Source organism: Bos indicus x Bos taurus, chromosome 3 (assembly GCF_003369695.1).
Source record: "Bos indicus x Bos taurus breed Angus x Brahman F1 hybrid chromosome 3, Bos_hybrid_MaternalHap_v2.0, whole genome shotgun sequence".
In the NCBI taxonomy this organism is placed as follows: Eukaryota; Metazoa; Chordata; class Mammalia; order Artiodactyla; family Bovidae; genus Bos; species Bos indicus x Bos taurus.
The window spans coordinates 99,469,378-99,494,769 of NC_040078.1; the positions used below are offsets into that span (position 1 = coordinate 99,469,378).

At 50.6% G+C, this 25,392-nt stretch overlaps 1 protein-coding gene and 1 pseudogene across 1 annotated transcript; one reads left to right on the top strand and one right to left on the bottom strand.

Moving 5' to 3' along the window:
• The first annotated feature begins 299 nt into the window (after positions 1-299).
• On the top strand, positions 300-960 carry LOC113890351 (annotated as a pseudogene).
• Positions 961-2,796: 1,836 nt separating this feature from the next.
• Positions 2,797-23,150, bottom strand: LOC113889931 (cytochrome P450 4B1). Its single transcript, XM_027537359.1, has 12 exons — positions 22,926-23,150; positions 10,698-10,839; positions 10,472-10,516; positions 9,767-9,894; positions 8,799-8,923; positions 8,368-8,519; positions 8,107-8,213; positions 6,653-6,843; positions 4,729-4,862; positions 3,893-3,957; positions 3,710-3,792; positions 2,797-3,301 (listed from the first exon to the last, which is right to left on the bottom strand). The coding sequence occupies exons 1-12, from the start codon at positions 23,103-23,105 to the stop codon at positions 3,118-3,120; spliced, it is 1,536 nt and encodes a 511-aa protein (XP_027393160.1). The 5' UTR covers positions 23,106-23,150; the 3' UTR covers positions 2,797-3,117.
• Between the last annotated feature and the right edge of the window lie 2,242 nt (positions 23,151-25,392).

Below are 25,392 nucleotides of genomic sequence, written 5' to 3' on the forward strand. Positions count from 1 at the left end.
AGCCCTGCTCTCTTCTGGTTCTGCACACAGGTCCTCCTCCCTTCCACCCCTGCCCTTCCTAGACCAGTGTCCTGGTGCCAGAGTAGACCTCCCAGCAGCGCTGTGCTGTGCTGTTGCCATGTGCCTCCTAATGGGACCTCTCCCCAGCCAGTGCCTGTGGCCGGGACCTTCAGACCAGTAATCCTCTCCCCATCTCCAGGTTCCTAGGTCACCAGGCTAGTTCATTCTGCTTCTAGAAGTGACCAGGGGAAGGCTTTCTTCTGCAACAGGTGGGTCACACTCTCACTTGCTCTCTTTCTATGGCCATCTTAGTTCTGCACTCCCCCTACAAAACACCCGGTGAAGCCACAGAAAAATCCCTGCCCTAGAGCAGGAGTTGCCACAGTCGCAGGCTGAGACAAGGTCTAGAACAGAAACCAGAACTTGAGGAACAGGATTCTGTGCAAGCAACCACACAAGCCCAGCTGGCAGCAGCAGCTGAAACTGATGAAGAACCAGTTAGGAAAGCAAAACAGAGCTGGAGTGAAAGGAAGGTGTGGAAGGCTATGTCCAAACTAGGTCTTCACCAGGTTACAGGGGTTACTAGAGTGGCTATCCAGACATCTAAGAATATCCTTTTTGTCATCAAGAAACCAGATGTGTACAAGAGCCCAGCTTCAAATACCTAGATAGTTTTGAGGGAAGCCAAGATCAAGGACTTATCTCAGCAAGTACAATTAGCAGCTGCTGAGAAATTCAACGTTCAAAGTGAAGCTGTTTCCAAAATTCAGGAAAACACAGATTCCAACTGTACAAGAGGAGAGTGAAGAGGAAGAGGTTGATGAAACAGGTGTGGAAGTTAAGGGGTTAGAATTGGTCATGTCACAAGCAAATGTGTCAAGAACAAAGGCAGTCCGAGCCCTGAAGAACAACAGTAATGATATTGTAAGTGCTATTACGGCATTAACAATACCTATCTGAAAAAAGGACCTTTTTTGGTGCTTCAAAAGAGTAACTGCAGCTGACTTTGAAGTTTGTACTGTTTCTAACATTAATAAAGTTAATGCTTCTTGTTGGATGGAAAAAAAAAAAAAGTGGCCAGGTAGACACTGTGTTTGACCAGGAATGGAGCAGTAGAGTTAGCTGGGTGTGTCCTAGGCAGGAAGTTTGACGAGTCCCCTGGAGTGAAGTGGCACCGAAAGGGTCAGTCTAGTCACTCTCAGAGCATGGGGAGATGGGAACTTTTTCTTCTGTGTGGCCAGCCATGAACATGAGTTGTAATCACAGGATTTTACAGGAGCTGAAGAGAATGACCAAGAAGAGACCCGGCTTGTTCCAGGCAGTAGGAAAGACCCCAGCTGCATCCATACTCCTACGTGCATCTGCCAGGATACAACTGGGGTTGTACATATCATATACATGTAGCAGCTGGGGTTGTACATAGACAATCCCTGTGCAACCTCAAGCTATATGTGCCCCTTACGCACTCCACACTCTGCTCACACACATGTGCACAAATCCTGGATCCTATGAGGCAGCAGGATCTCTTTGGAGAGCTGGTAGGATTAAATGGAATTCAGCTTTGGTGCCCATTGGTCCCCCAGCTCCCCTCTCACAGGGACCTTCCCCATTCCTTCTGACTCCAGAGGTCTCAAGGGCATGTGCCCTCAGAGAGAGATGCAATTCTACCCATGGAGTCTTAGCCAGAAGAGGGCAGAGTCAGGTTCCTTCCCTTAGTGTTTAAGTGGGATAACATCTTCTTCCAGTCCTGCCTCACTGGCCTCCTGACAATCCAGGGATCAGAGGAGTAGATGCATCCTAGACTTGAGTTCCACCCATGGGTCAGAGATGGATGGTACGCTGAGCTCTTCTCCCCAGGAATGCCTATGGAAACCATTTTTTCACTTGTGCAGAGAAAGTTCTGTCCAGGGCCAGGACAGAGGGGAAAGTGGGTGGCATGGGAGACACTCTGGTGAGGCCTCAGCATCCCAGCCTCAGGTGAGCAAGGAGATCTGAGTCTTGACAAGGCTTTGTAGGAGTGAGCATGAGGCCCATGGCCCGACTCCCAAGGCTGTGACCTTCTTCTCAGAGGCCACGCATCAGCAGCAGGAAGGATGTGTCTCCAGGTGGTCTATCCCCAGGGCAATATAAAGACATCCCCAAGTCCCAAAGCCAGAATTCTCCCTCTCTTGCCTCTCCCCTAGAGCCCAGTTCCCTTCCTTCCACACCTGTCCAGTTCCTGGATTGAAGCCCACTAATGGCTTTAGACTTGAACCCTAGAGGTGTATATGCTCCCAGCCATCAGGCAGGGACTACTTTGGGAAGAGCACTAATTCCCCACATGGCCCCAGCCTGAGTCCTTCTCCAAAAGTCCCTCTTTGCACCCTCATACCTCACCCTGCCTTAAACCCTGATTCAAGCACCATCTCTTCCAGGAAGCCACCCTTTAATGTCACTCTGCTACCTTCCCCAGCCAAAACTCACATGCCCAGGGCACCAGGTAACAGTGATACAGATGCTGATGATGGCAGGAGTACCCCAGAGACCATCTCAGAAGGGGCAGAATTTATACCCATGAAACCATAGTCCATATTTCTCAACCTCAACAGTGGTTATCAGGGAGTTTTCTCTAAAAATTCCTTCTTATGTATCTTTGATTTAAGCAGTTTTTCCTTATGTCTGTTATATTCCAGACACATACATACAAAGTTAAACAAAGAAACAGATCTTGGTGAAAGGGGCAAGCTCCGAAAGCCATCTGTCTATTGTGTGGAGTGGATGAGTGTCTGATCATAACCACCAGTCCCAAGGCACAGATTCCATGTGAATGCCGTGTAAATTTTAGAAAGATGGACAATTATGGGAGATCAATAAAGAATCTAGAAGCAAGTAGTTATTCAGCATGTTTGTTAAATGAATGAGTGAGCTCGGGAACACATGTGCAGTAAGCATTTATAGACACACATGTTTACATGGCATTGCCTTTGAGGTGATTGTCTATCAGATGCCTATTCTGATTCTAGTCCATAAGCCTACAGAAGACAGGGGAGCACAGCTACTCTACAACCCAGCTTGGAGAGGGCAGCGTCCAGGAAGAGGCCACAGGTTGGGCTGTCTGGAGCTCTCATCTCAGCAGAGCTACTTCTCAGAGCCTGGCCCCAGCGGCTTCAGATGGAGGTGGATGCCATTCTTGGAGCGTAGGACCAGTTGGGGCATCTTGATGGGTAGCCTCGAGGGATCCGGGGCAAACTCAAAACGGAGCAAGCAGAGGGCTGTGACCACCTTTACCTCGGCCATAGCAAACTGCTGGCCAATGCAGTTCCTGCAATGAACAGCACAAAATGACATCAGGCTATGAGACATCCAGAGTGATGAAAACTAGCGCTCTAAGTGTCCAACAGAAATCAGTCACTGTGTATGGATGAATCATTGACTGACCGATTGATTGGCCTGGTCTTCAGAAACAGATCTTGGGGGCATAGTGAGGGTCCCAGACTAGGTAGGTTCATACTGTGGGTTGTGACTTAGGGGTCTCTCTTGGAATGACTCACCCACCCCACCTGCCAAAGACAAGAGTATGCTAATGGCAGGAAGAGGGTCCCTGGAACTTCCCTCACATCAGGGTCACCGCACACCCAGCATGGCCCTCCTCATCGCAGAGTTCCCCCAAAGGATGTTCCATGACATCCTCCATCCTCACCTCTGGACAGGGACGTTGGGCTCTCCTTACCTGGGCCCAGCAGAGAAGGGAATGAAGGCAAAGCTGTGACGTCCGGCCACGTTCTCGGGAGAAAAGCGCAAGGGGTCGAAGACCTGAGGGGACAGGGCTTGCTTGAATATCTGCCAGGTCCCAGGGCAGGCTGACCCCACAGAAGCCCACCTCCTCTGAACTCCGAGCCCAGGGATGGCATACCTCAGGGTCAGGCCACACTGTACTATTCCTATGGAGGGCATAGATGTGCAGAGAAATCAGGCTGCCTGTGGGCAGAGCAGAGCAGAAAACTGGTGACCAGACAGTCCTGGGACAGCCAGGCCCACCTCTTCACAGGGTCAGAATCCCCTAACTGGTGCCCCTAACTGAGCACCAGTCCGTCCCTGAGCACTACCAGTGACGGAAAGTTCATACCCACCCTCAACACATCAAAGTGTGTTGATCAACAGCACACCTACTTCCCATAGCCCCAGCACCAGGTGTAGCACCTGACACAGACATTTGTAGAACGGAAAAGTTAAAGAGGACCAAACCCACCGCACCACGAGGAAGGACAGGCAAGGATTATTACCCACTTCCCACTTTCCATTAACTGACTCTCAAGAGAAGTAGTATGCCATCAGTAGTAACAACTACCATTCATTGGGCGCTTACTATGTGTCAGATCCAGAGTCAAATGCTCCTTACAAAGCCACCACACACAGTTGTACAGCTTGTCCATTGCACCACATCATAGTCTAAGTGAATGACGCCACCTGAAGCTGTTCAGGGCACAATCTGCTTGGTGGTACATGACATCCCTGATGAATACTGCCTCTTTAATTCTGAAAACAGCCCTGTATGGCAGGGACCCTTCTCACCCCCAGTTCATAGGAGACAGACCAGAGGTGTAGATGTTGGTGGATTTACCCACACATTATGGAGCTAGGACTTTGATGCTGGCCGAACACAAAGCCTGGTCTCTTCCCCTCTGGTACAGGGGTAGAGAGAGCACCCACAGGGACTCTGGCTCCACCTCGAAATCTACCGCATCCCACCTTCAGGTAGAGAGCGACCATCCACAAAGTTGACAGGCTGGCTGAGCTGGCGGTACACTTGGGGCACAGGCGGGTACAGGCGGAAGCTCTCCTTGATGCACATGGTCAGGTAGGTCATCTCTGCCAGATCGTCCCTGCCAGCAACACAAGCAGGCCTTTGTGGACTGGGGGGCAGCACAGTCCTGCAGGAAGGCAGGCCCAGCCAGAATCCCCACTTCACCACCATCACACATAAGGGAGTCAGAGGGACGCAAGTGCTCCAAGTGTCCAGGCCAGACGTGGAGTGGACACACAGACTCAGGGGCCTGGCTCCACTTTTCTCCATCCCTCCCTCATTTTCACAGCTAGGAAGGGAAAGCACAGGATCCTAGGGGTGTATGTGCTCCTGGCCATCAAAGGCAAGGTCACTCTTTCAGTGTCCCCCAGAAACCCCACGAGGAACAGTTCTTTAGGTTCTGCTTCATTCCCCATGGAGCTGGAATGGCAAGGGGTAGGGGCTGACATACAGTGGCTGAATGAATAAATGTCAAACAATAACGAGCTTGGAGGGGGTGAGTAACTACATATAGATAGACAGATGGATAGATAGATAGACAGATGGATAGATAGATAGACAGATGGATAGATAGATAGACAGATGGATAGATATTTCCATTTTGCCACTAGGAAGTTCAGACCTCAAATGTGCTCCAGCTATAATGACTGTGCAACAGCTAACTACAGAGCCCCAAACTCTAGGGTTTATTCCCTCGGTCCTCATTTTTCACTTGTGTTCTACATTTAATTGAATGTGTCCTTTAAGTTGCTTCAAGATTGAGATGGAATAAAATGAAAATTAAATAAATGTTTCAACTCCCTGCCTCCAGGCTGTGTTCACACTGTTCCCCAACCCAGAGCACCCAGTTCTCCCCCTTGGCCTTTCTGAGCCTCACACATCTCTTTAGAAAGCCAACTTGGGCCCACCCCTTTTGATTCCTCTCTTCTGAACATGGGGCCGCTCAATCTTACCCCACTCTGTGGTTTTCTCTAGCTTTTTGGTTCTGCAAGAGTTTGTCTTTCTAAAAACTCCCCCAAGGCAGTATTGGCCACTCACTCTCATCCCCCACACTCCTAACAGCATCTGGCACCTGGCTGGACACCCTAGGAGGTTTCCAACCTCTGACCAGTAAAACCACATCCTTCAAATCCCAGATTCTGGAATTCTAAGTCAGTCTCCCTCAGCGAGTCTAAAGTTTCTTCCCTCGACTGAGCATTTTCTGTGGCCCCTGCTGTGTCCTATCCCTGGGCTGGAGGTAACACAGGAGTCTAGAGAGAAAGGTGACAGGACTCGAAAGCCCAAGGGGAAGAGGCAGGGAGAGGCGGGGCAGAGGGCACATGCAGGAGGGGGGCCAGTCAAAACTGCCAAAGATCATTCTCCAGAGAGAGGTCAGCGTCAATCAGTGTCGTGATATGAGCTCAAGCTTGAATGAAGAAACAAAATAGTTGTAAGTTTCTAAGTGATGATGTTTGGGCAACAGCCTTTTCTCCTTCATCAGAGGAGTCTAGAGGCTGCACATTGGCCATCCAAAAGCAGGTGGGAGGGAATCAGCTCTTCCTGCTACCCCAGCTCTGTTCATCCTCAGTGTTCAAATCCTTTCCAATGCTCCCTGATCTATCTGGGAACCCAGAAGGGTAGTCACGTTCTGCCACCAGAGGGAGCCAACATAAAAGTCAGCCTCTTGACCACCTTTACAAGACACATCTGAAAATGGTCCACGGTGAGAGAAAGGGCTCGGGGCTGTGTCCACACATAGCTTCCCCCCAAAAGCCACAACTCTGGAGGGGAAAATGACAAGGGCTAACTGCCGTCGCCTGGTTTCCAGGATGGCCCTGTAGGCGCAGCTGTTCCTTGGGACAGACTGGGCTCACCCGCAGCCTCACTCACCACTTCAAAGTGTCCCGGTCCCCAAGAATCTCCTGAATCTCTTCCCGACAACGACGCTGGTGCTCGGGGTACAGGGACATGCAGTAGAGAACCCATGAGATGGCGCTGGTGGTGGTGTCATGGCCTTCGAACATGAATGTGTCCACCTCGGCCCGGAGGTCTTCATCTGATAGCTTGATGCCTTCTTCATCCTGGGTCAGGAAAGCACAATGGGACAGCCCAAGGCATGTGAGGTAGGTTCCAACAAGGCCTCACAAGAGTAGCTGTCAAATGAAGGTCTGGGAGAGGGAGGGAAATTCCTTTTCAGACTAGGGGTTCGGAGCGTCTCTTTGATTCCTATCTGTTCTCCCAAGGCCAGCTTGGATGACTCCTACTCCAGGAAGTCTTCTTTGATCCCTCTGGCCAAATGACTTGTGATTTTACCCAGTCCTATCAATTGGGCTCACCTGACACACACAATGCCTTCTGGAGGAGGAAGAAGTCTTTGTCAACATCTACCTCCTGTCCCTGCCACCTGACTGTGAGAGTCAGGAGACCAGGGCTAGGGCTTTCTCAGCATCTGCATCCCTAGCGTGAGAACTAACCAAGAGTAGGGCTCAGTGAGTTTGTGGAGTGGAAGGACCAGTTGAATGAGTGAATAAATGAATGTTGCTGCGGGTGTTCAGTCACTTCAGTCATGTCCAACTCTGTGTGACCCTATGGACTCTAGCCCCACCCAGGCTCCTCTGTCCATGAGATTCTCCAGGCAAGGGTACTGTAATGGGTTGCCATGACCTCCTTGAATGAATGAATGAGTAATGTATAAAGTCTAAGGTTCTAGGTTGCTAAGATTCTTCAGAGTCTTCAAAGGCTGGAATTGGTCTTCTGTTTCATGTAGACCCAGCCTCCCTGCCACTACATCTCTCCCCAGCACCACACCAGTCACCCTCCCACCTCTGAGCCTTTGCTGATATATACCATTGGACAAGGGCTTCCCAGGTAGCTCAGCTGGTAAAGAATCTGCCTGCAATGCAGGACACTCCAGTTCGATTCCTGGGTCAGGAAGATCCCCTGGAGAAAGGAAAGGCTACCCACTCCAGTATTCTTGGGCTTCCCTGGTGGCTCAGACGATAAATAATCCACCTGCAATGCTGGAGATTTGGGTTCAAGCCCTGGGTTGGGAAGATCCCCTGGAGGAGGGCATGGCAACCCACTCTAGTATTGTTGCCTGGAGAATCCCCCACTGACAGAGGAGCCTGGCGGGCTACAGTTCACGGGGTTGCAGAGTTGGACACAGCTGAGCGACAGAGCACAGCACAGCACCACAGGACAAGAAACAGGTCATATTTGCTGGAGAAAGAGGGAAAAGATGCTTAACAGCCCCTGCTGCTGTCCAGGGAGCCCTGTCTCAGGAGGACAGTCTGAAGACCCGTCAGGGACATGTTCTAGGCAAGGGTGGGTGACTGCGCACTCACCCGAGCCCCCAGGAGAATGTCCAGGAAGTCCAGGTGCCTCTTGCTCTGTATCCTCTCCCGCTCTTTCTCATCCTGGAGGGCTGCTTTCCGTTCCCTGATGACCTGGTCTGGGCCGGGAGCACAGGGTGTCACTGCCTGCGGACCCACCCTCTGCCCAAAAGGGGAACAGAGGTCCTGCAATGGGAGGGGTCCCCCAGGGGCCAGGAGGAGCTAGACCAGAACCTAGGCCTCCTGTGGGCGGGCGGCGCAGGAAAGGCCCACCTGTGTGGTCATGGGCCACCTGGCAGGCCCGCAGGAAGCGGCGGCCATGTGGGGTGAGAAAGTAGATGAAGTCATTGTGGTACTGGAAGGAATCGATGCGCTGCTGCATCAGCAGTGTGAGTTCTTTGACCGACAGGTAGTAGTTATTGTCCCTGCACAGTAGAGGGAAGGGGAGATGCTGAGACCCTGACCCGCAGCAGAGCCCCCGAGTGAGTGGAATCCAGTTCCAAGTACTGCACTCTCTGCCCGTCCTCGGCCCACCATCAAGCTTCCCATGAGAGCCATGGGAAAGGCCCAGCTCCACCTGAGCTGGGGCTCCGTAGAGCAGGACGCCCCTCTCTTCTCAGACCAGGGCCCAGGATTCCTGCCACCTCACATGCCCTCTGAGCCGACCTGGGTGGAGACCGTGGTCAGCCCCGAGGGCCCCTGACCTGTCATTCAGGCCGCTGGTTCCTTTGCCAAAGGTGCACTTCATGAGCGAGTCCAGCGCCATGTGGCCCACATCGCTGTAGATGTCAAAGCTCTTTTGCTCACGAGCCTTTTTCTCCCACTTGTCCTAGAGCCCAGAGATGGGAGGTGATGTAGGGGAGGGGGCCCACCAGGCTGGGTGCCCCACCGTGCCTGCAGGACCCACCACTGTCCTCCCCACACGCACTCCGGGTCCCTGGCCTGGCCTCATCCTGCTGTTATGGGTGGGGGTGGGGGGTGGTTCAGGCTCAGAGGGCAGAACCCACAGAACCTCAGAACCCTCAGAACCCACAGAACCTCACCCAGCACACACAGCCAGGGCAGCTGTGTATGAGGGAAGAGGAGGGCCAAAGGTGGTAAGCTCCCCAGCTCAGTCTGTGTGCGTCAGGCCTGCAGTGATGCTGGCGGGTGGGGAGGGGGTAGTCTCCTGCAAGAAGACAGGCTAGCCCAGGTAACCTCAGGGATTATCCGGCTATAAGCCTCTGAGCCTAGTTCTTGACCCCTGACTCCCAGCATCCATTTTAGAGTTACTCTCGACATTAGTTCAGGCAGTTGTGCTAGGCCAAGGATGAGGAGACACTTTTTAGATATGAAAGGTCTTCCTAATATTCTCAGATACAGGCAGCCCTCCAGTCTGCTACAGTAGGAGCTTTCCTGGGGTCTCGCAGGGGCCCTTTGATGTAGGAAGAGGGAGTGCTGGTCTCCCGGTGGAGACAAAAGCTGGGGCTGTTGGGCGGCTTGGAGCCTCAGCACGTTGTCAGCACACAGCCAGCAGTAAGTATCAGGCAGAGCAAGGCTCACACTGCTGCTGCAGGCAGAACAGGGCCTCGGGCCTCAGCAACTCTCCTCACTGCCCTCTCCCAGGAAAAACTGGGGGGCGGGGGGCTGGCCCCACAGCACAGCCTCCAGGAGCCTGGCACAGGGAGCTCACCAGCATGACACGCGTGGACTCAGCAAACAGGGCCACGTAGGGCTTCAGCACATCATAGTGGAAGCCAGGTGTGAGCAGCTTGCGATGCTGGAACCACTTAGGCCCTTGGAGAACCAGCAAGCCTTTCCCTGGGGGAGGCATGGGAGAGGGATGGCTGGTCAGTTCACACAATCCTGCCCCCACCCCTGGCAGCCTGGGATCAAGCACACACCACCCCACCTAACCCCACTCCCATCCTCCTGATCAGCCTGGCATCCAAACCCAGGTCTGCCTTTCAGGCACCCAGCCTCGCAGCCTGGAAAGACAGCCTGGATCCTGTCTTTCCACATTCCTTTCCACAGGCCCTTGCCCCAGCCAGCACCACCAATATAATCTCCTCAGATCTCCTGTAGTGCCACCTCCTCCAGGAAGCTGTTCCTCGATAATGCGGGGAGGAACATTGCCCAGAGCCTTTGCCCTGCCTGCCCAGGGAAGAGGACACCCTGGCAGGACAAGTTGCCTGAACCCCACCTCTCAGGCAGCCCAGAGTTCTCCTGCCTCCTCCACTATTTCCTACTGAGAAGCTGAGCTTAGGGTGGCAACTTGGGGCCAGGTGGTCCGGTGGATGGAGTAACCATAAGAGTGGACACTGGGCAAGGAGGGATCAGACAGGGAAGGCTCCTGGTCACCCAGCACCAAGGACAGGGAGGGCAAGTGCCTACTCACCTATCCACTGGAGGAAGAAGTCATAGAAATCTGGGGCCTTAGGGTCTATAAGAGAAAGAGAAGCTTGGTCAAACAGGGACTGGGGGATTCCTGGAGGATGTTTGGTGATGAATAAGGTGAGGACTTCACCTGCCCAGACTTAGGGTGCAGGCCCAGGACCCCTCCCCACATGGCACCCTGAGCCCTCTGCTCTCAGGAAGCTCCAACTTCTTCCAGGAGTCCTCACCTCCTCGACTGTACACAGCTTTGGCATAGTCAGGATCATAGATGTTCAGGAAGCCAAGAAATTGTCCAACCCAGAGTTGGTGGGCGTAAGGGAACTCGTGAGTCCAGGACACCACCTTGTCCAAACTCCCAGTCTGCTGGATCTGAAATAGCAACAGAAGGCCAGGCCACTCAGGACCCCAGCATCACCAGCCAGGCCAGCAGGGAAGAGAGGAGGTTGCCCGGGAAGGTGCAGGGAGCACCCCTCCCTCCTCCTGCGGCCCTTCCCTCCCAGCCAGTTACAGTCCTGCACATCTCTGGGCTCAGTCCTCTCTCCAGCCCCAGAGCCACTGCTCTAAGTCCAGGCCACGCTTTATTGCCCCTGGGTGAGCACAGCAACCCAAACTGGCCAACTTACTTCCATCTGGTACCTGTCACCAACCTATCTCCACTGCAGCCAAAAAGAGGTTTCTTTCAGCATCAAAGTTTTCATTAGAGAATTCCAGCTTGTTGTTCAATACACCTCAAAATCACCTCGATTCCACCCCTAAATCATGGGGCACTTTTTTTTTTAATTGAGGATGTACTATGTGCAGAGCACTGTCTAGATGTTTCAGGGGAATGAGATAAACACAGTCCTTCCAATTCACTCTAGGTGGGGAAGTGTTAATAAACAAGTAAACAACAAAGTCAAATGACTGCAGACAGTAGGAAGTACTCACAAGGAAATAAGCACAGCGCTGGGAGAGAGACTTAACAGGGAGACCCTGCTGAGATAGAGTGACCCAGGATGGACTCTTGTTGGCGAGGACATTCAAGGTCAAACTGAAAGATGATACTGGAGCTGACCGTGTGAAAAGTAAGGGAAGAGCACTCTAAGGCAGAGGGAGCAGCAAGCAGTGTCTGGAGTAGGAAAAAGTATGGTGTCTCCCAGGAGCTGCCACTAGGTGGGGCAGTGGCTGGAGACGAGGCTGCAGAGACCAACTTCGGAGGTTTTTCTAGCCACATCTACTCACCTAGAGCTGCCTTATGTAAGTGGTATATGTATATGATACATATACATATACTGTATATGCCTTATGTATATGATAAATACCTTTCCAAGACATGGCTTTTTTATTTAAGATATTTGATGGCTCAGACAGCAAAGTGTCTGCCAACAATGCGGGACACCTGGGTTCGATCCTTGGGTCGGAAAGATCCTTTGGAGAAGGAAATGGCACCCCACTCCAGTACTCTTGCCTGGAAAATCCCATGGATGGAGGAGCATGATAGGCTACAGTCCTTGGGGTCGCAAAGAGTCAGACACAACTGAACGACTTCACTTTTTTCAGAGTGTTTCCAACAACTGCCTAGTATTCCACTTCAGGGGTATACCATTATGCATTTATCCATTTCCCCCTATTTTGAAGGAGCCTTTTAGAAGTACACTTTAAACTTTCCAGTTGCCTGCCCATGGGTTAGCACCATAGTTTGGGAGACAGTATAGTAACAACCAATCTTCATTAAGCACCTGCTGTGTGCCAGGCCTTCTTCTAAGCACCTTATATCTTGATTCATCGCATCTTCAAAACCATTCTTCCCATTTCAGGGAAAAGTGAAGTCGTTCAGTCGTGTCCAACTCTTTGTGACCCCATGGACCATATCCCACCAGGATACTCTGTCCATGGGATTTTCCAGGCAAGAATACTGGGGTGGGTTGCCATTTTCTTCTCCAGGGGCTCTTCCCAACCCAGGGATTGAACCAAGGTCATCTGAGCCACAAGGGAAGTAAGAGGAGCCTAAGTACAGAGATCTGAGGTTGCTTCCCAAGAACTCACAGCAGTCTTTGGAGCCTGACAGATCTGGGTTTGAATGTTGATTTCCCCTATTTTTCAGATGTGTGAACTCGGGCAAGTCACTGTGACATTAATGAACACACAAGGCAGGTATGTCATTATTTGAGGTCATGTGGATCCTGGGCAAGGGAAGCCCTCGACTGACTAAAAGTTTCCTCTCCTTCAAACCTTCCCTCCCATTCCCAATATCTTCTTCCAAGCCTCATCCCTGCATCTCCTGCACACATCTTCCTCCTCAATGCCCCTAAAATGCAATAAAGAGTGTGGTCTGGACATGCCCTGAGATACTTCCAACTGCAGGTAAAGCATTCACCAAACATTATCTCCTGTTACAAGGTAAATTGACCCTTGCGTTACACTCTCCAACCCATTCCCCTGGAAACTTGACAACTGTAGAACATCAACTGTGTTGCTAGGCAACATAGCTATGGCCAAATGAACCCTGGGAGGTAAATAATATCTGGACTGGAAAGAACCATGCACACCTGATGAGAGCACCATGCTTTGGGCTTCTCTGAGTGTGGTGACTCTGGTAATGTGCATGACCTTGCAGGACCCTTGGGACTGCTAGTGGACACAGGGATTCGGTGGGACTTGGAGATTCGAAAACAAGCTTGACCCACATCCCGGATGGGGAGCTTATCTCCCTGCCTTTGGCCGTCCCCTGAGGAGCAAACAGTGGCTAATGGCTATGTGGAGGTTGTGAGGAATGCCTGATGCTGCCTTGCTGGCTGGTTGCCCATATCCTTGGAGGAAACAAGTGCTAACTGTGCCTCTGGTAGCCTTGTGAGTCTGAGTGCTTGAAACTACGTTGACCTCTTGGGGTGTGGCATCATCTCTGTGCATTTGTTATATACCATTCCTCACTCTTCATATACCCTCTACCCAAGAGAGCCCATTGATGTTCTGTCTGTACCTTGGCATCCAGCCTGAATGACCTCTCTGGGGACCTCTCTAACCTTCCACCAGCTGACATCTCTGCCTCCTCTGGACCTCTCTAGCCCTACCAGGGCCTTACCCGTATTCTGCCTTGTGCTATAATTGCTTTTATCCAAGACCCCCAAAATTTAATAAAATATTTGACATTCACTGAACATTTGATGCGTTCAGATACTGAGCTAATACTACATGCAAATTCTTTTATTTAACTCTCAGAAAATTCTATAAGATAGGCACTATCATAATTCCTACTTCGGAGTTAAGGGCAAGTCAACTATGAGAAGCTTAGTCACACAGCTTGTTAGCGATAGACCTGGGATTCACACCCAGGACCCCTGACCTGACCCCACCTGTGGGCCGTGAGTTTCCCAGAAGCACAGATCATGTGTGGGGCGTCCCCAGGTCACTATGGAGCTCACCAGATACAGAGTATCCTTGATAAACAGTGTGCCAGATGAACAGAATGAAAAAGGAGCTGACAGAGAAGACTAGAAAGGAGGGAGAAAGCATACAAAGCATCTGGCTAGTCTAAACATTGGCCAGAGATAGGCCATCTCATGAAGAACCAGTTCAAGTCTCACTCAATCTTGGAAGTGAAAGAAGAAAGGCCACCATCAGCACTTCCTGTGTGGTAAACAGTACCACAGATTTCTTTTTGTTTTCCCAGATGACCCTATCCTGCCTGCTCTGGCTAAAGTTCAGATTCACTGCTCATTTCCACATTCTTTCTTACAACATAGGGGATGGGAGGGTACAGATATTATTGTGTATCTCCCGTAAATCAGGAGCTACGGGAGTGAATTCATAGATCACTTCAGGTACCTAATGCAGAACAATTATTCCCATCTTACAGATGAGAAAACTGAGGCTCAGAGGTGTGAACTGACTTGCACTTTGCTTGTAGCTTAGTAGTGCTCTAACTTGGGTTAGAGCCCCACATTCTCTTCCCTGTACTGAAATCTGTCAGGGTTGTTGTGTTCAGCTGTATAAACTGTATACTGCACAATCCTAGGGCGTGCTGTTCACGACAAGGCCGTGCAAGGACTGGCCCAGCTTTTCCTCCTTGTAAAGTTTCTTTTCACAGTCCTCACCCACTCAATTAATCCATGTTGTATCTTCCAGGAAACAACCTTGAAGAAGAACACAGGACATTTGAAAATTTAGCCCCAGGAATCCTTGTCTAGACCAAGATCCCAAAGAGGGACTGGGCTTGGCTACTTGGGCCTCCAGCCAATCATCTGTGGTTTTTCTGGGGTTCCTCTCCTTCCAGGCCCTCTGTAGGGTCCAGTGTAATCTCCCCATAGAGCCTTTCCCCCTCTGCCTCTGAACTCTTTATTCTGAGTTCAACCCAGAATAATGGGTTGTAAGAATTTCATTGCCCTTGTGAACACAGTGTCCAAAAGGTTACAAGTGAGCAACATAATCTCTGCCGATTAGTAAAAGGGAACCTTCCTTCTGGTGTCCCTGATCTCTTTCTTGCTTCCTTCTTGTTTGGTATCCCTGGAAATAATCCCTTCCTCCTGTGTCCCTCTTATTTTTCCATCTGCGCTCCTGGGTTTTCCTTGCTGACTTTTTGAACACCATGACTGTGCCCTTTCTCTCCATCCCTCTCAAGTTCAGTTGACAGGGGACAAGGAGAGGCTTAAATCACAAAGCCAGACTCACAGAATCTCAGGGTTGGAAGGAACCCTTGGCTGATCTGGTTCATCTGTGCCTTGTTTTTCTCCTTATTAGCTGTGAGTGTCCCCCTGGCCTGAGGACGGGAGCATCCCCACCCAGGATTGGAGATTTGACCTCATGCTGACACATAGCACACCCACAGCACATACACAGCCTGAGCAAGCCCTGCCTCCCCATGCCCAGATTTCTTCTGCATGCCCTTGATCACCCCTGGATCCTGGCAGGAGTGAGGATAGCTCTTGGCACCTGGCCCCACTAGTGGAGGGCAGCCCCATCAAAAGGGCTGGGATATCCTCTCTCGAGGGGTCATGGCTGCCTGGCTAGCTTCTCTGGGTTGCATAACTGGACATCTCAGACCAGTCCTCAGATGACCCAAGTTGGGACGCCTACAGGACTCCGAGGTCTAGGCCAGCTTGTTTTTCTCCAAAAGGAAGGAATCAGGAAAAGAACAAGTTGTGGAGATAATTCCCTGACCCTGGCTCCAGAGCCACATGCCACTCATCCTCACATTTGCACCCATTGTAGACATCACCAAGAATAAACAGGAGGGGATGGAAAGAGCAAGCATGGGCACCACTCTCTTCTCTGCCTCCTCAGAACTGGAGGAAGTTTTGCCCTGAGGAGTAGATCTGAAAGAGATATTAATATTGCCAAACCATCGTCCTTCTTTATAGGTGGGAATGGTACATTCCAAAGACAAAGAGAACCATTCCACAGGAGTGGGGCCGACTGGGATTCTGCAGAGGCACTTCCTACTGCCCCTCCTGTTAATGAGCCTGCCCAAGTCATCAGTCAGTTGAGCCAAATCAGGAAACAAGATACCCGCTTAGCCAGTCTGCTGCAGCCATAGCTCTCCCACGGGGAACAAACAAATCTGTTCACAAAATGGGGTAGCAGTTCAGAAAAACAAATTGTTAAGGAGGGGAGGGGATGGGCTTTCCTCTTCCTCAGCCTGCGGGGCTCCCCTGAGGCAGGTCATGCGGATCTCCGGTTCCCAGGACCCAGAATTGCCTGACCCAGCTCCTTCACCATGTGGGAACTTCTGCCCCCAGAGCTCAAACATCTCAAGCAACCAAGAACTTACTGCTTTCAAAATGTAGTAGTCCCAACCATCTCTGGATCATCTTAATTCTTACTTCCCTGGCAGTCCAGCACTTAAGACATACCGCTCCCAGTGCAGAGGGCACGGCTTCAATCCCTGGCCAGGGATCTAGGATCCCCCATGCCACACAGTGTGGCAAAAAAAAAAAGATTAAGAAGTTAAATAAAATAAAAATTAAAAAAGACTCCTTAGTCACTGAACTAAAAGCTGCCAGATTGTGGCCTTCCCCATGAGTTTGCAGTCTGCTCTCTGGGGCTGCTACTGTCCCTTGGGAGTTGGGGGCCAGATCCTCCTGGGTCTGTGCTCCTCCAGTATGGACATTCCTAGATGCCCTTGGGTGCTATAGTCTTCCCCACACCATGGGCCCTGCCCCGCCCCCCACACACACCAGATTCATGAGCACTCGGGATGTTTGTGAGCCCCAGTAGTGTCAAGGACAGCAAATCTGTGTAGTCAAAGCCAGAGGGGTTGGGACTGCCTGCCAAGAAGCAGCAACAAAAATTGGGATGAGGCAGTGTCCTTGAAAAAAACATGAAAATCAGTGAGAAAAAAAAAATACTCAATTTACACAAACTCTTTGGAGATTCAACTATGAGGATGAGCAGGGAGCCATGGGGAACTTGGAGGAAGGGATCTATGCGTGATGCTCCAAGGAGCAGAGAAATGGTTCCCCCCCAACTCTAGAGACAAGTAAGTGACTTTATCCTCTATCTTCTGTTTCAGAGACAAGTAGAATACTGCACATGTATCTGTGGATGTATGTGAATACATAACGCATGGAAGCAACCCCTGGCTCAACAGAAGGAGCTTGGGAGGCTTTGGATGAGGTTGACACAGGTCTCTGTGACTCTTCTAGCACCACATATGGGCTGGGAGGTATGATGGGCCTTGCCCAATGGCACACAACTCTCAAGTCTAGGTTTTCCAGTCCCATACCCTGCATATGTTCTGCCTGTAACACCTGTCTCTGTCTTCAGCACCAAAGATGAACTCCAGCACCAGGAATAACCAGGTTGGAGCAGAACACAGGAAGCAATCCAACACCTAAGAAGACAGAAAGGCAGATATCCAAGAGGCACCCGGGAGTCCAGGGGAGTGCAAACTTTGGCCCTCACCCTGTGTGAGTGACTTTGCTGCCCAGAGTTGGGTCTCCCAGGGATACACTCACATATTCAACAAATGGGCATGGAGCACCCACTCTCAATGCCAGGCATGGTGCTAGTTCCTGGGGACATAGTGTGAATAGGACAAAGCCCTGCCCTCCCTAAACTTACTTGCCAAGTGGGGAGAAAGGAAATCAACAAGAATCAAATACATCAGGCATACAATTTCAGGTAGTGGCAACTCTTGGAAGAAAAATGAAGAGAAAGGGGAGCAGGGGTGCTATAGTAGACAGGGGATTAAAGGATCAAGGAAGCCCTCTCTCAGGTGACAGTTGAGCAGAGATCGGCAGAAATACCTTCTAGAAAGCCTCATATTATTGGCCAGAATCTGTCCCTCTAAAAATTCTTTTTCCTCAACTATCCCTCCACCCCTCTGTTCCTTGCTCCTGGTAATGCAGTCTTGCTCTGCTTCACAAAGTACAACCTATCAGAAAAGAGATCCCTTAAAGTCAGCTACCAGACCTGAAGAACCACTGCCTGCTCCTAACCTTCCCTCCTATTCCAGTAGAGGAGGTATCCAGGGCTTGTCCAAGGCCACTCCCTTTAGATTTCAACCCTCCCCTCGGGTACCTCATCCATCAGTCCCCCCTCTCTTGCCTAACACACACCCTCTCTACCACTCCTTGCCAACTGGTATTTTAAACATGTTCAAGTCTCTTGCCCTTGACCAAACAAACCCTCCTTTTGTTCTGCTTCCTCCTCCAGCTAACACCCCATTGCCCTCCTCCCTTCATAACCCAATTTCTCAAATGAGCTGCCTCCTTGTTTCCACTTGCTCCTGCCTCGGCCCCCACCTCTCCAGCAGTGATGGGACATGGTCAGCTCCCCTCTCTCTCTTAAGCTCTCTCCTGGTTGTCCTCCTGCCTCTCCTGATGCCCCATCTCAGCAGCTCCTCACCTATCATTTGCTAATCAAAGACTGAGGCTCCCCAAAATCTAGCCTCTAGTCTGCTCCCAAGCTGCACCTTCTCCCTGAAGGTGCTCACCTCCTCCCATTGCTTCCTTTGCCATCTACCTGACTAGTTCTTAAATGGACCTCTCATCCCAGCTTGCCTTTCTCTTGAGCTCCAGAAACATGACCAGTTACCCCGTGGACATTTCTGCATAACATCCTCCAGGCCCCTCAAACTCAGCATTTCCAAATGTGAACACAGCGTGTTTGCCCCCAAAATCTGCCCCTCCTCCCGTACCTAGGGATGGAAACACCATCCATGCTGATACTAACCAGAAACGAGGAATGATGTTTTCTCTGAGATTTATGTTAATACTGAGGGAGACGCCCTGTGGTGGCTGCCCCTCTCCCCTGCAGATCCACCAAGAGACTTTTACATTGGAATCAGCTAACCAGAATTCAGAGAACCAAATGTAGCTATTCTGGGGTTGGGGGCTGGTGTGGGGAGGAGAGAGGTCCTGCCATGAAACACCCCAAATCCAGAACCTAAGGTTCCCATACCCAGACACTGACAGGTGCTGCCAACCCCTGAGCCCCCACTTCCTGGGTCTCAGATCCCCACATTTCTACACATAGACAGACACAGAAATTGATTCCTCCAGGTTACATAGCAGTCTTGTGGCTCAGGGGTTCTTTCTCTCTTTAGGTGATTTTGCCAAATTCTTCTCTGAGTCAGCTGTGTTGATGCCACAGTCTAACAAAGCTCCCAGAGCAATCCTATGTCCCCCTTCTCCTGGTACATGAAGGGAGTCTCCCTGACACATCTCATATCTGGCCGCAGTGAAGGCATCAATGCCTCCTCTCCCCCCATGCCCACAACACCAAGAGAGCCTGCTCTGCCTCTCATTTCCCTCATCCAGCTGGCTCACACCATCAACACTGCCTCAGCCTCCACCCTGCTCTCCCTGCCTCCTATTGAGTCTCTGCCAATCTAGTCTTCACCCAGAAGCTAAAGTTTATCTTTCTTCCACCCAAATCTGAGCTCTTCACTCCTTTGCATGAATCTACTCCCTGCTTCCCTGTTGTGCTCACAATAAAGCCTTTTGACCTGGCCTGTGAGGTCCCATGTGATCTGTCTCCAACCCCACTCCAGTTTTATTTTCTCCTCTTTGCCCTCACTCTCACCCCTCCAGAAGCTCAGAACTACCTATGCAGGCACATGTAAGACCTTGAGAAACAAACATCTGTTGAACAAATTAATTTCTTAAACACACAGTGCTCTTTCTGGCCTCTCCCTTTGGTATCATCATAGGTATCATCTTCCTCCCTTCCGCACTTTCACAGACTGCTATGTCCACATTCTTCTCAGAATTGGCGCATCGACCCCTCCCTGGGCCCTAGGATCTGGAACACTATGCTGTGTTATCTCTCTCTTGCAGACCGGGTTACCCTAGGGCCTGGCTCTAGTCTTGTTTCTTCCTCCGCTGGCCTCAACATAGGGCCAGACCCAGAGTAATTGGTCAGATAATGCTAGCTGCTTGGGAACAAAGGGAACCTTATCTGGCTCCTGAAGACTGGGTTGATTTAGGAGGAAGGAAGAAGATGAAGAAAGCAGGTGCTTCCTTGTGTTCTGCAGCAAGAGTCTGCCTATAATGACTGATACACGATGTCTATCTGCCCAGCAGTTTGCAGTGTATCTCTACTTTATCTCTGTTGATCCCCTTCCAACACAGCAAGGTAAAGGGGCTTTTCTAAATGTGGAGAAAAGGAAATGGAAGTACAGAGAGGAAGCATGGTGAAGGCCCATGATCAATGTCTACTGAGTGAAAATAAGCCACATCCCCAGGCCAGCACTCTTCACTAACCTGCACATGGTCAAGGGAACCATCCCAGCAATGAGCAGGACCAGGGAAGAGGGCTTTTACAGTCCCAGGAGATCACCTGTCCTGGGCTTGGAGTTGACATTCTCCTTTCTCTCCTTCCAACACAGATTAGAGCCTCGGGCCCCTCCCAGGGGCCCCAACTTTCAGTCAACAATGTGGCTGAGCACCTATTATGTGCTGGGTCCTCTCTGGGCCCCTGCCTCAAGGTGATACATTCTAAGAATTGAGGGGGCTGATGGGTAGAGGACAGACTATAACTGGAGGCCAAGAAGGGAGAAGTGAATCCTGATGGACATCTCTTCCCAGCCCCTGGGGCCCTTCCTTTTACCACCAGTCTTCCTCCTTCCTTTCCTACTTCCATCACCACGAGGCCCGAGACTCAAACATGCAGTTACTCTGTATGTGATCATGTCCTGGATGAAAAGGCACAAGTCCATTCAGCTGAGAGCAGAGGTGCCAAGCCCTGGAGGAATGCAGGGGTGTTGGGCCTGCCATGGTTCCCCAGGAAACATTTGTTGTGTCTGAGAGAAACCACCCCTCTGGGCCTTGCCCACCCTTCCTGGTGCCAAGGCCCTTCAGATACTTGTGTGAGAGCCAGGAAGCCAAAGCTAAGTTGTGTTCCAGGTCCTTAATACATTCTCATGGTGAAGGCAGGAGCACCCGGGGGAAAGAGGGCAGACAGCACTGATATGGGGGTCACAGAGCAAGGTCTCTGTCCTAGGAAAGCCCACAGGCTGATGGCAAATCCAGCTTTGATGGAGGCAAGGAGAAGAGGAGGAGACACGAGAGGAAAGGGATTGAAGGTCTCTCTAAATGCCTCTCTTTCCCACATTAGGGTCATACCTCAACCTTCCCATGAAGAGAACATCCCTGTACTTAATACAGCCCCCCAGATAAATCCTGGTCCCTCCACTTGTCTTCTCCATCATTGTCTCCTCTCTTGATACCCTGCCCTACTCTCCTACACTCACTGTCTGTTCATCCAGTGATACCTACTCTGGGGAGGTTTGTACTGTACCCTGAGGGGACAGGGAAAAATCAGACCAGATCTCCATGGTCAAGTGGGAATGATGAACAAGCAAACAGAAGATGACAACCATACAGGACAAGCACTGAGATACCAAACCTGGGGTTGATGCAAAACACTGGTGAGGCACCCCAGCCCCTAGTAGCCTGGTGGCAGCGAAGGCTCTGGTATCTATTTTCTCCCTAGAGAGTAAGCTCTTTGGGAGCAGAGCCTGGGTCTGATTCATCTTCCAGAACTTTCTGTCCTTTTCTGGGTGTGTCTAGGATGCAGGTATGTTACTAGGCCATCCTAAAGTGAAAGTGAAGTCACTCAGTCGTGTCCGACTCTTTGTGACCCTATGGACTGTAGCCTATCAGGCTCCTCTGTCCATGGGATTTTCCAGGCAAGAGCGCTGGAGTGGATTGCCATTTCCTTCTCCAGGGGATCTTCCCAACCCAGGAATCGAACCCGGGTCTCCTGCATTGCAGGCAGACACTTTACTGTCTGAGCCACCAGGGAAGCCCAGGCCATCCTAAGAAGACAGTTATTTGTAGAGACTTATTCTTGCCTAGGCTTCCCCACTGGTTCAGCAGTAAAGAAGCTGCCTGCCAGTGCAGGAGACGCAGGTTCGATCCCTGGATTGGAAAGATCCCCTGGAGGAGGGCATGGCAACCCACTCTAGTATTCTTGCCTGCAAAATCCCATGGACAGAGGAGCCTGGTGGGCTACAGTCCATAGGGTCACAAAGAGTCAGACACAACTGAGTGACTAATCACATTCTTGATCCCACCCAGAGGTAAGCTTATCCTGAGTGTCAATCATGAAGGAAAGGCAATTCCCTAGACTCCTTCTGGGAAAAGTTTACTCAAGACGTAGTAGAAATCTAAATTCCTCCCTCAAAACCTTAACCTCTGGCAGCTATACCTACTGTCCCAAGCCTGGCTGCAGATCAAAACACTTGGGGACATTTTTTAACTCAGACCCCCTAGCTCCAAAATGTTAGAGTTTTCAGGGCTCAAGGGCCAAGGAATCTGCTTCTCCCAGTTGATTCCAATGCAGCTGTCCCTTTCTGTGTGTTCAGAAACCTCTACTCTAGATCCTCATGGAGGTAGGAACTAAGAGCTCTTCCTGACAATGGGTGCTAAGGGTCCCCACCGCCCTGAGATAACTGGGAAGGATGAATCAGAATCTGAACCCAGGAAGATGCCTAGCCCCTGACCCGGTTCATAGGCATGGCAGGGAGAACTCCACATCTGGGAGCACCAGTATTTAAGTGGTTCAGGAGGTCTCTTAGGTGAGAGCACTTGTCCCTGCCTTCACTTCCATTTTCTGCCCTAAAAAGGGAAATTTTTACAGTGCACAGAACAAGAGGATACTGGTTAAGTTCTAAATGAGATTGCCTAGTAGGATCAGACTATCTAGGAAATTTTTTTCCCCAGGTTATCCTTGAGTCCTTAGCAGAGCTCTGTCTGAACCTTGGGCCTCAGAATAATGGGGAGGAATCTGTGGCCCTTCTGAGTCCCAGCTTTTAAATTCTACCCCCATTCCCCACCCCCACCTGAGGCCAGCTTGGAAAGTGAGAGTGAGGGGGAGACCCAGTGGGAAAGATGAACAGGAATCACGGCTCACAGAACCCCATTCCTCTGCCCAAGCATAGGGTCTCCTTCCATGGCCCCCAGCAGGTTAGGCCAGACTCCCAGAGGGAAAGGAGGCTGGCTTCTTTCTCTATCCTCCTCTCAGTCACTTACCTCCAGGGCATGCCCAAAAAGCCAGTGGGTGGGGGGCCCTGAGAATCTGTCCATAGCTCTGGCTAGCATCTGCCTCCGCAGCAGCAGGCGAGTGAGCTTAAGGAAGACCAAGACTGAGACCAGTCCAAAAGCCCACAGGCTCAGGTGGGAGAGACTCAGGGAGAGCAAAACAGGCACCATGGCTGGAGTCGCAGTTGCCCGGGTTTCTGTCTGCCTCCTACTGCCCTCAAGTTCCCTTATACTATGAGCCCAGGCACCCTGCCAGCTCCCAGTCCAGCCACACCCTGCAGTCAGCCACAGTCCCAGGCTGGGCTGAGCTCCACGGGGCAGAGACAACAGTCCCCAAATTCACAGAGAGGAGACAGCCTGGCTGATTTCTACCAAAACTCAAATGAAGAAAACTAGATAGTGGGCTTCAAAGAAACGAGGCAATGGGTTCCTTAGAGGAACAAACAGAAGGCAATTCTTGGTATGATCACTGGCGTAATAATGACTACCTTTTCATGTAAGCTACCTTGGCTGCTTCAGGTACTTGACACACACTATCTCATTTAACCCAAACAAGGTCAGAAAAGTTTGTACACACAAGTTTGTATTATGGTCTTGGGAGTGGAGTTGGCCTTTCTCTGACCCAGGTTCTCCCTTCTAGGGCTTGAACCTTGCTCCTGAAGATGACTCAACAAAACAAAACAAAAAAAGGACTTAAAGCATCATGCTGCTGCTGCTGCTGCTGCTAAGTCACTTCTGTCCTGTCTTAGCCTGACATAAATGCAAGTTCTCCCAGCAGTCCGTGTCCAGAGGGAACAATGGAAGCTCTCTAGCAAGAAGGCACAGGCAAGCTGAGCCTCAGTTTCATTATCTGGAAAATGAGTTTAAAAAGCAAGTACTGATGACCTTCTTGTTTAAGTTAAATGAGATAATGTGTAACATTCAAGGTAACTTGTGTGAAAAGGTGGTCATTATTATGCCGATGGCTACACAACTCGTCACACACCCTGCTGTTCACACGGTGGCTGAAATTTGGCAACCATCCTCACTTCTAGCGCCAGAGAGAGGTCACCACATTGCCAGAATCAGAGACTCGCCAGCATTCAATTCCTAGCCCCTGATCCTACCAGCTGCCCCTTGCACTACCTTGGCAGTGTGATTCTTGAAACCAAAATGTGCCTTCCTGGAGCTCTCACTGGCTATGCCCTTAAGGACCCAGTAGAAAATGTCAACTGCAAAGAAAAACTTAGAGATAACCTCCAATCCAGTAGTTACCTGGGTTAAGGAGATGGAGACATTGAGCCTCTGCCTTTCTCCAAATGCTTTCCAAAAGCTCTTCTCCTCCAGAAAGCCTTCCTACACACCCTTCCTCCATTTCAGAAACACAAACTAGAGCCAGTCTTCTAACCATCTGCAACTTTTCTTGGGTTTGTTCATATTTTGCCTTGCAGCAATTGTCTTATCTAGAATGCTTGTCTTGGTCTCAAACCTCCCCATTCTGCTGTGTCAGAGACTGAGCTGGTCTTTTCCTTTGTTTACATGGCTGAGCCAGGACAGACAGAATACAAGCATTCAGCAAAACCTGTGATCAGGTGGATGAGTGAAAGGATGGACACCCTGGAGGGTTCTGCAGGCCCTGGGTTTTACTGGAGTTAGGAGAATATTGGCAGCATGCACCCACTGCACTGCCCCACTTTTACCCATAGCTCAGTAAATCTTCAAGGGAGGCTTTGTATCAGGGTTCTCTCCTCTTCCCCAGCACCTAGCACAGTAGACACTTAATAAATAATTGTTGTTGAATGAAATTTGAAGGGATTGGCTATTATAGTGGGAAATAAGGGGAAGAGAAAGTGAGAAAAGGTTGATTGACCAATCCAAAATATACTGGAACTGCTGTACTGGTACCACTCTGGACAGTGAATTTGACCCCTCTTGTGGCTGGGTCCCAGGGATCACTGCCTAGTGAGGAGCCCAGAGCTCACGACTGTCCTCAACCTGACACTTACTACGCTTGCTTCAATTTCCTAGGGATGTCAGACATATAGAATGAGTGGTAAGTGTGAATTATTGATAGGAGTGAGGAGGGATCAGATTACATCCAAGGAAAGAAAAGTTGTGTCTAGAACAATAGTCCTCCATCCTGATTCACACTGGAATCACCTAGAGAGTTTCAGAAACATCTGATGTCCTCGATGCACCCCCACCTCTGAGCTCATCCACATCTGTCTTCTGCTCACATGGCCTTCTTCGTGGGGTTGTGCGGAGGATCCTGAGAGCATGACAATGGTCTGTGCTCGTTGCTGGTTTTCTCTACTACAGTCAGAGCCCGAAGTGAGTTGGGGGGGGGGGGGAGGGATGGCTCCTCAACCTGGTATCTGGGACTCCCAGATCTGTGTGGTCAGCCCAGCTCCTTCCGCTTGTGCTGTGTTTGCTCATGAGCAACCCCAACCAGCTCTGGCCAAGTATCTTGGTCCTGAAA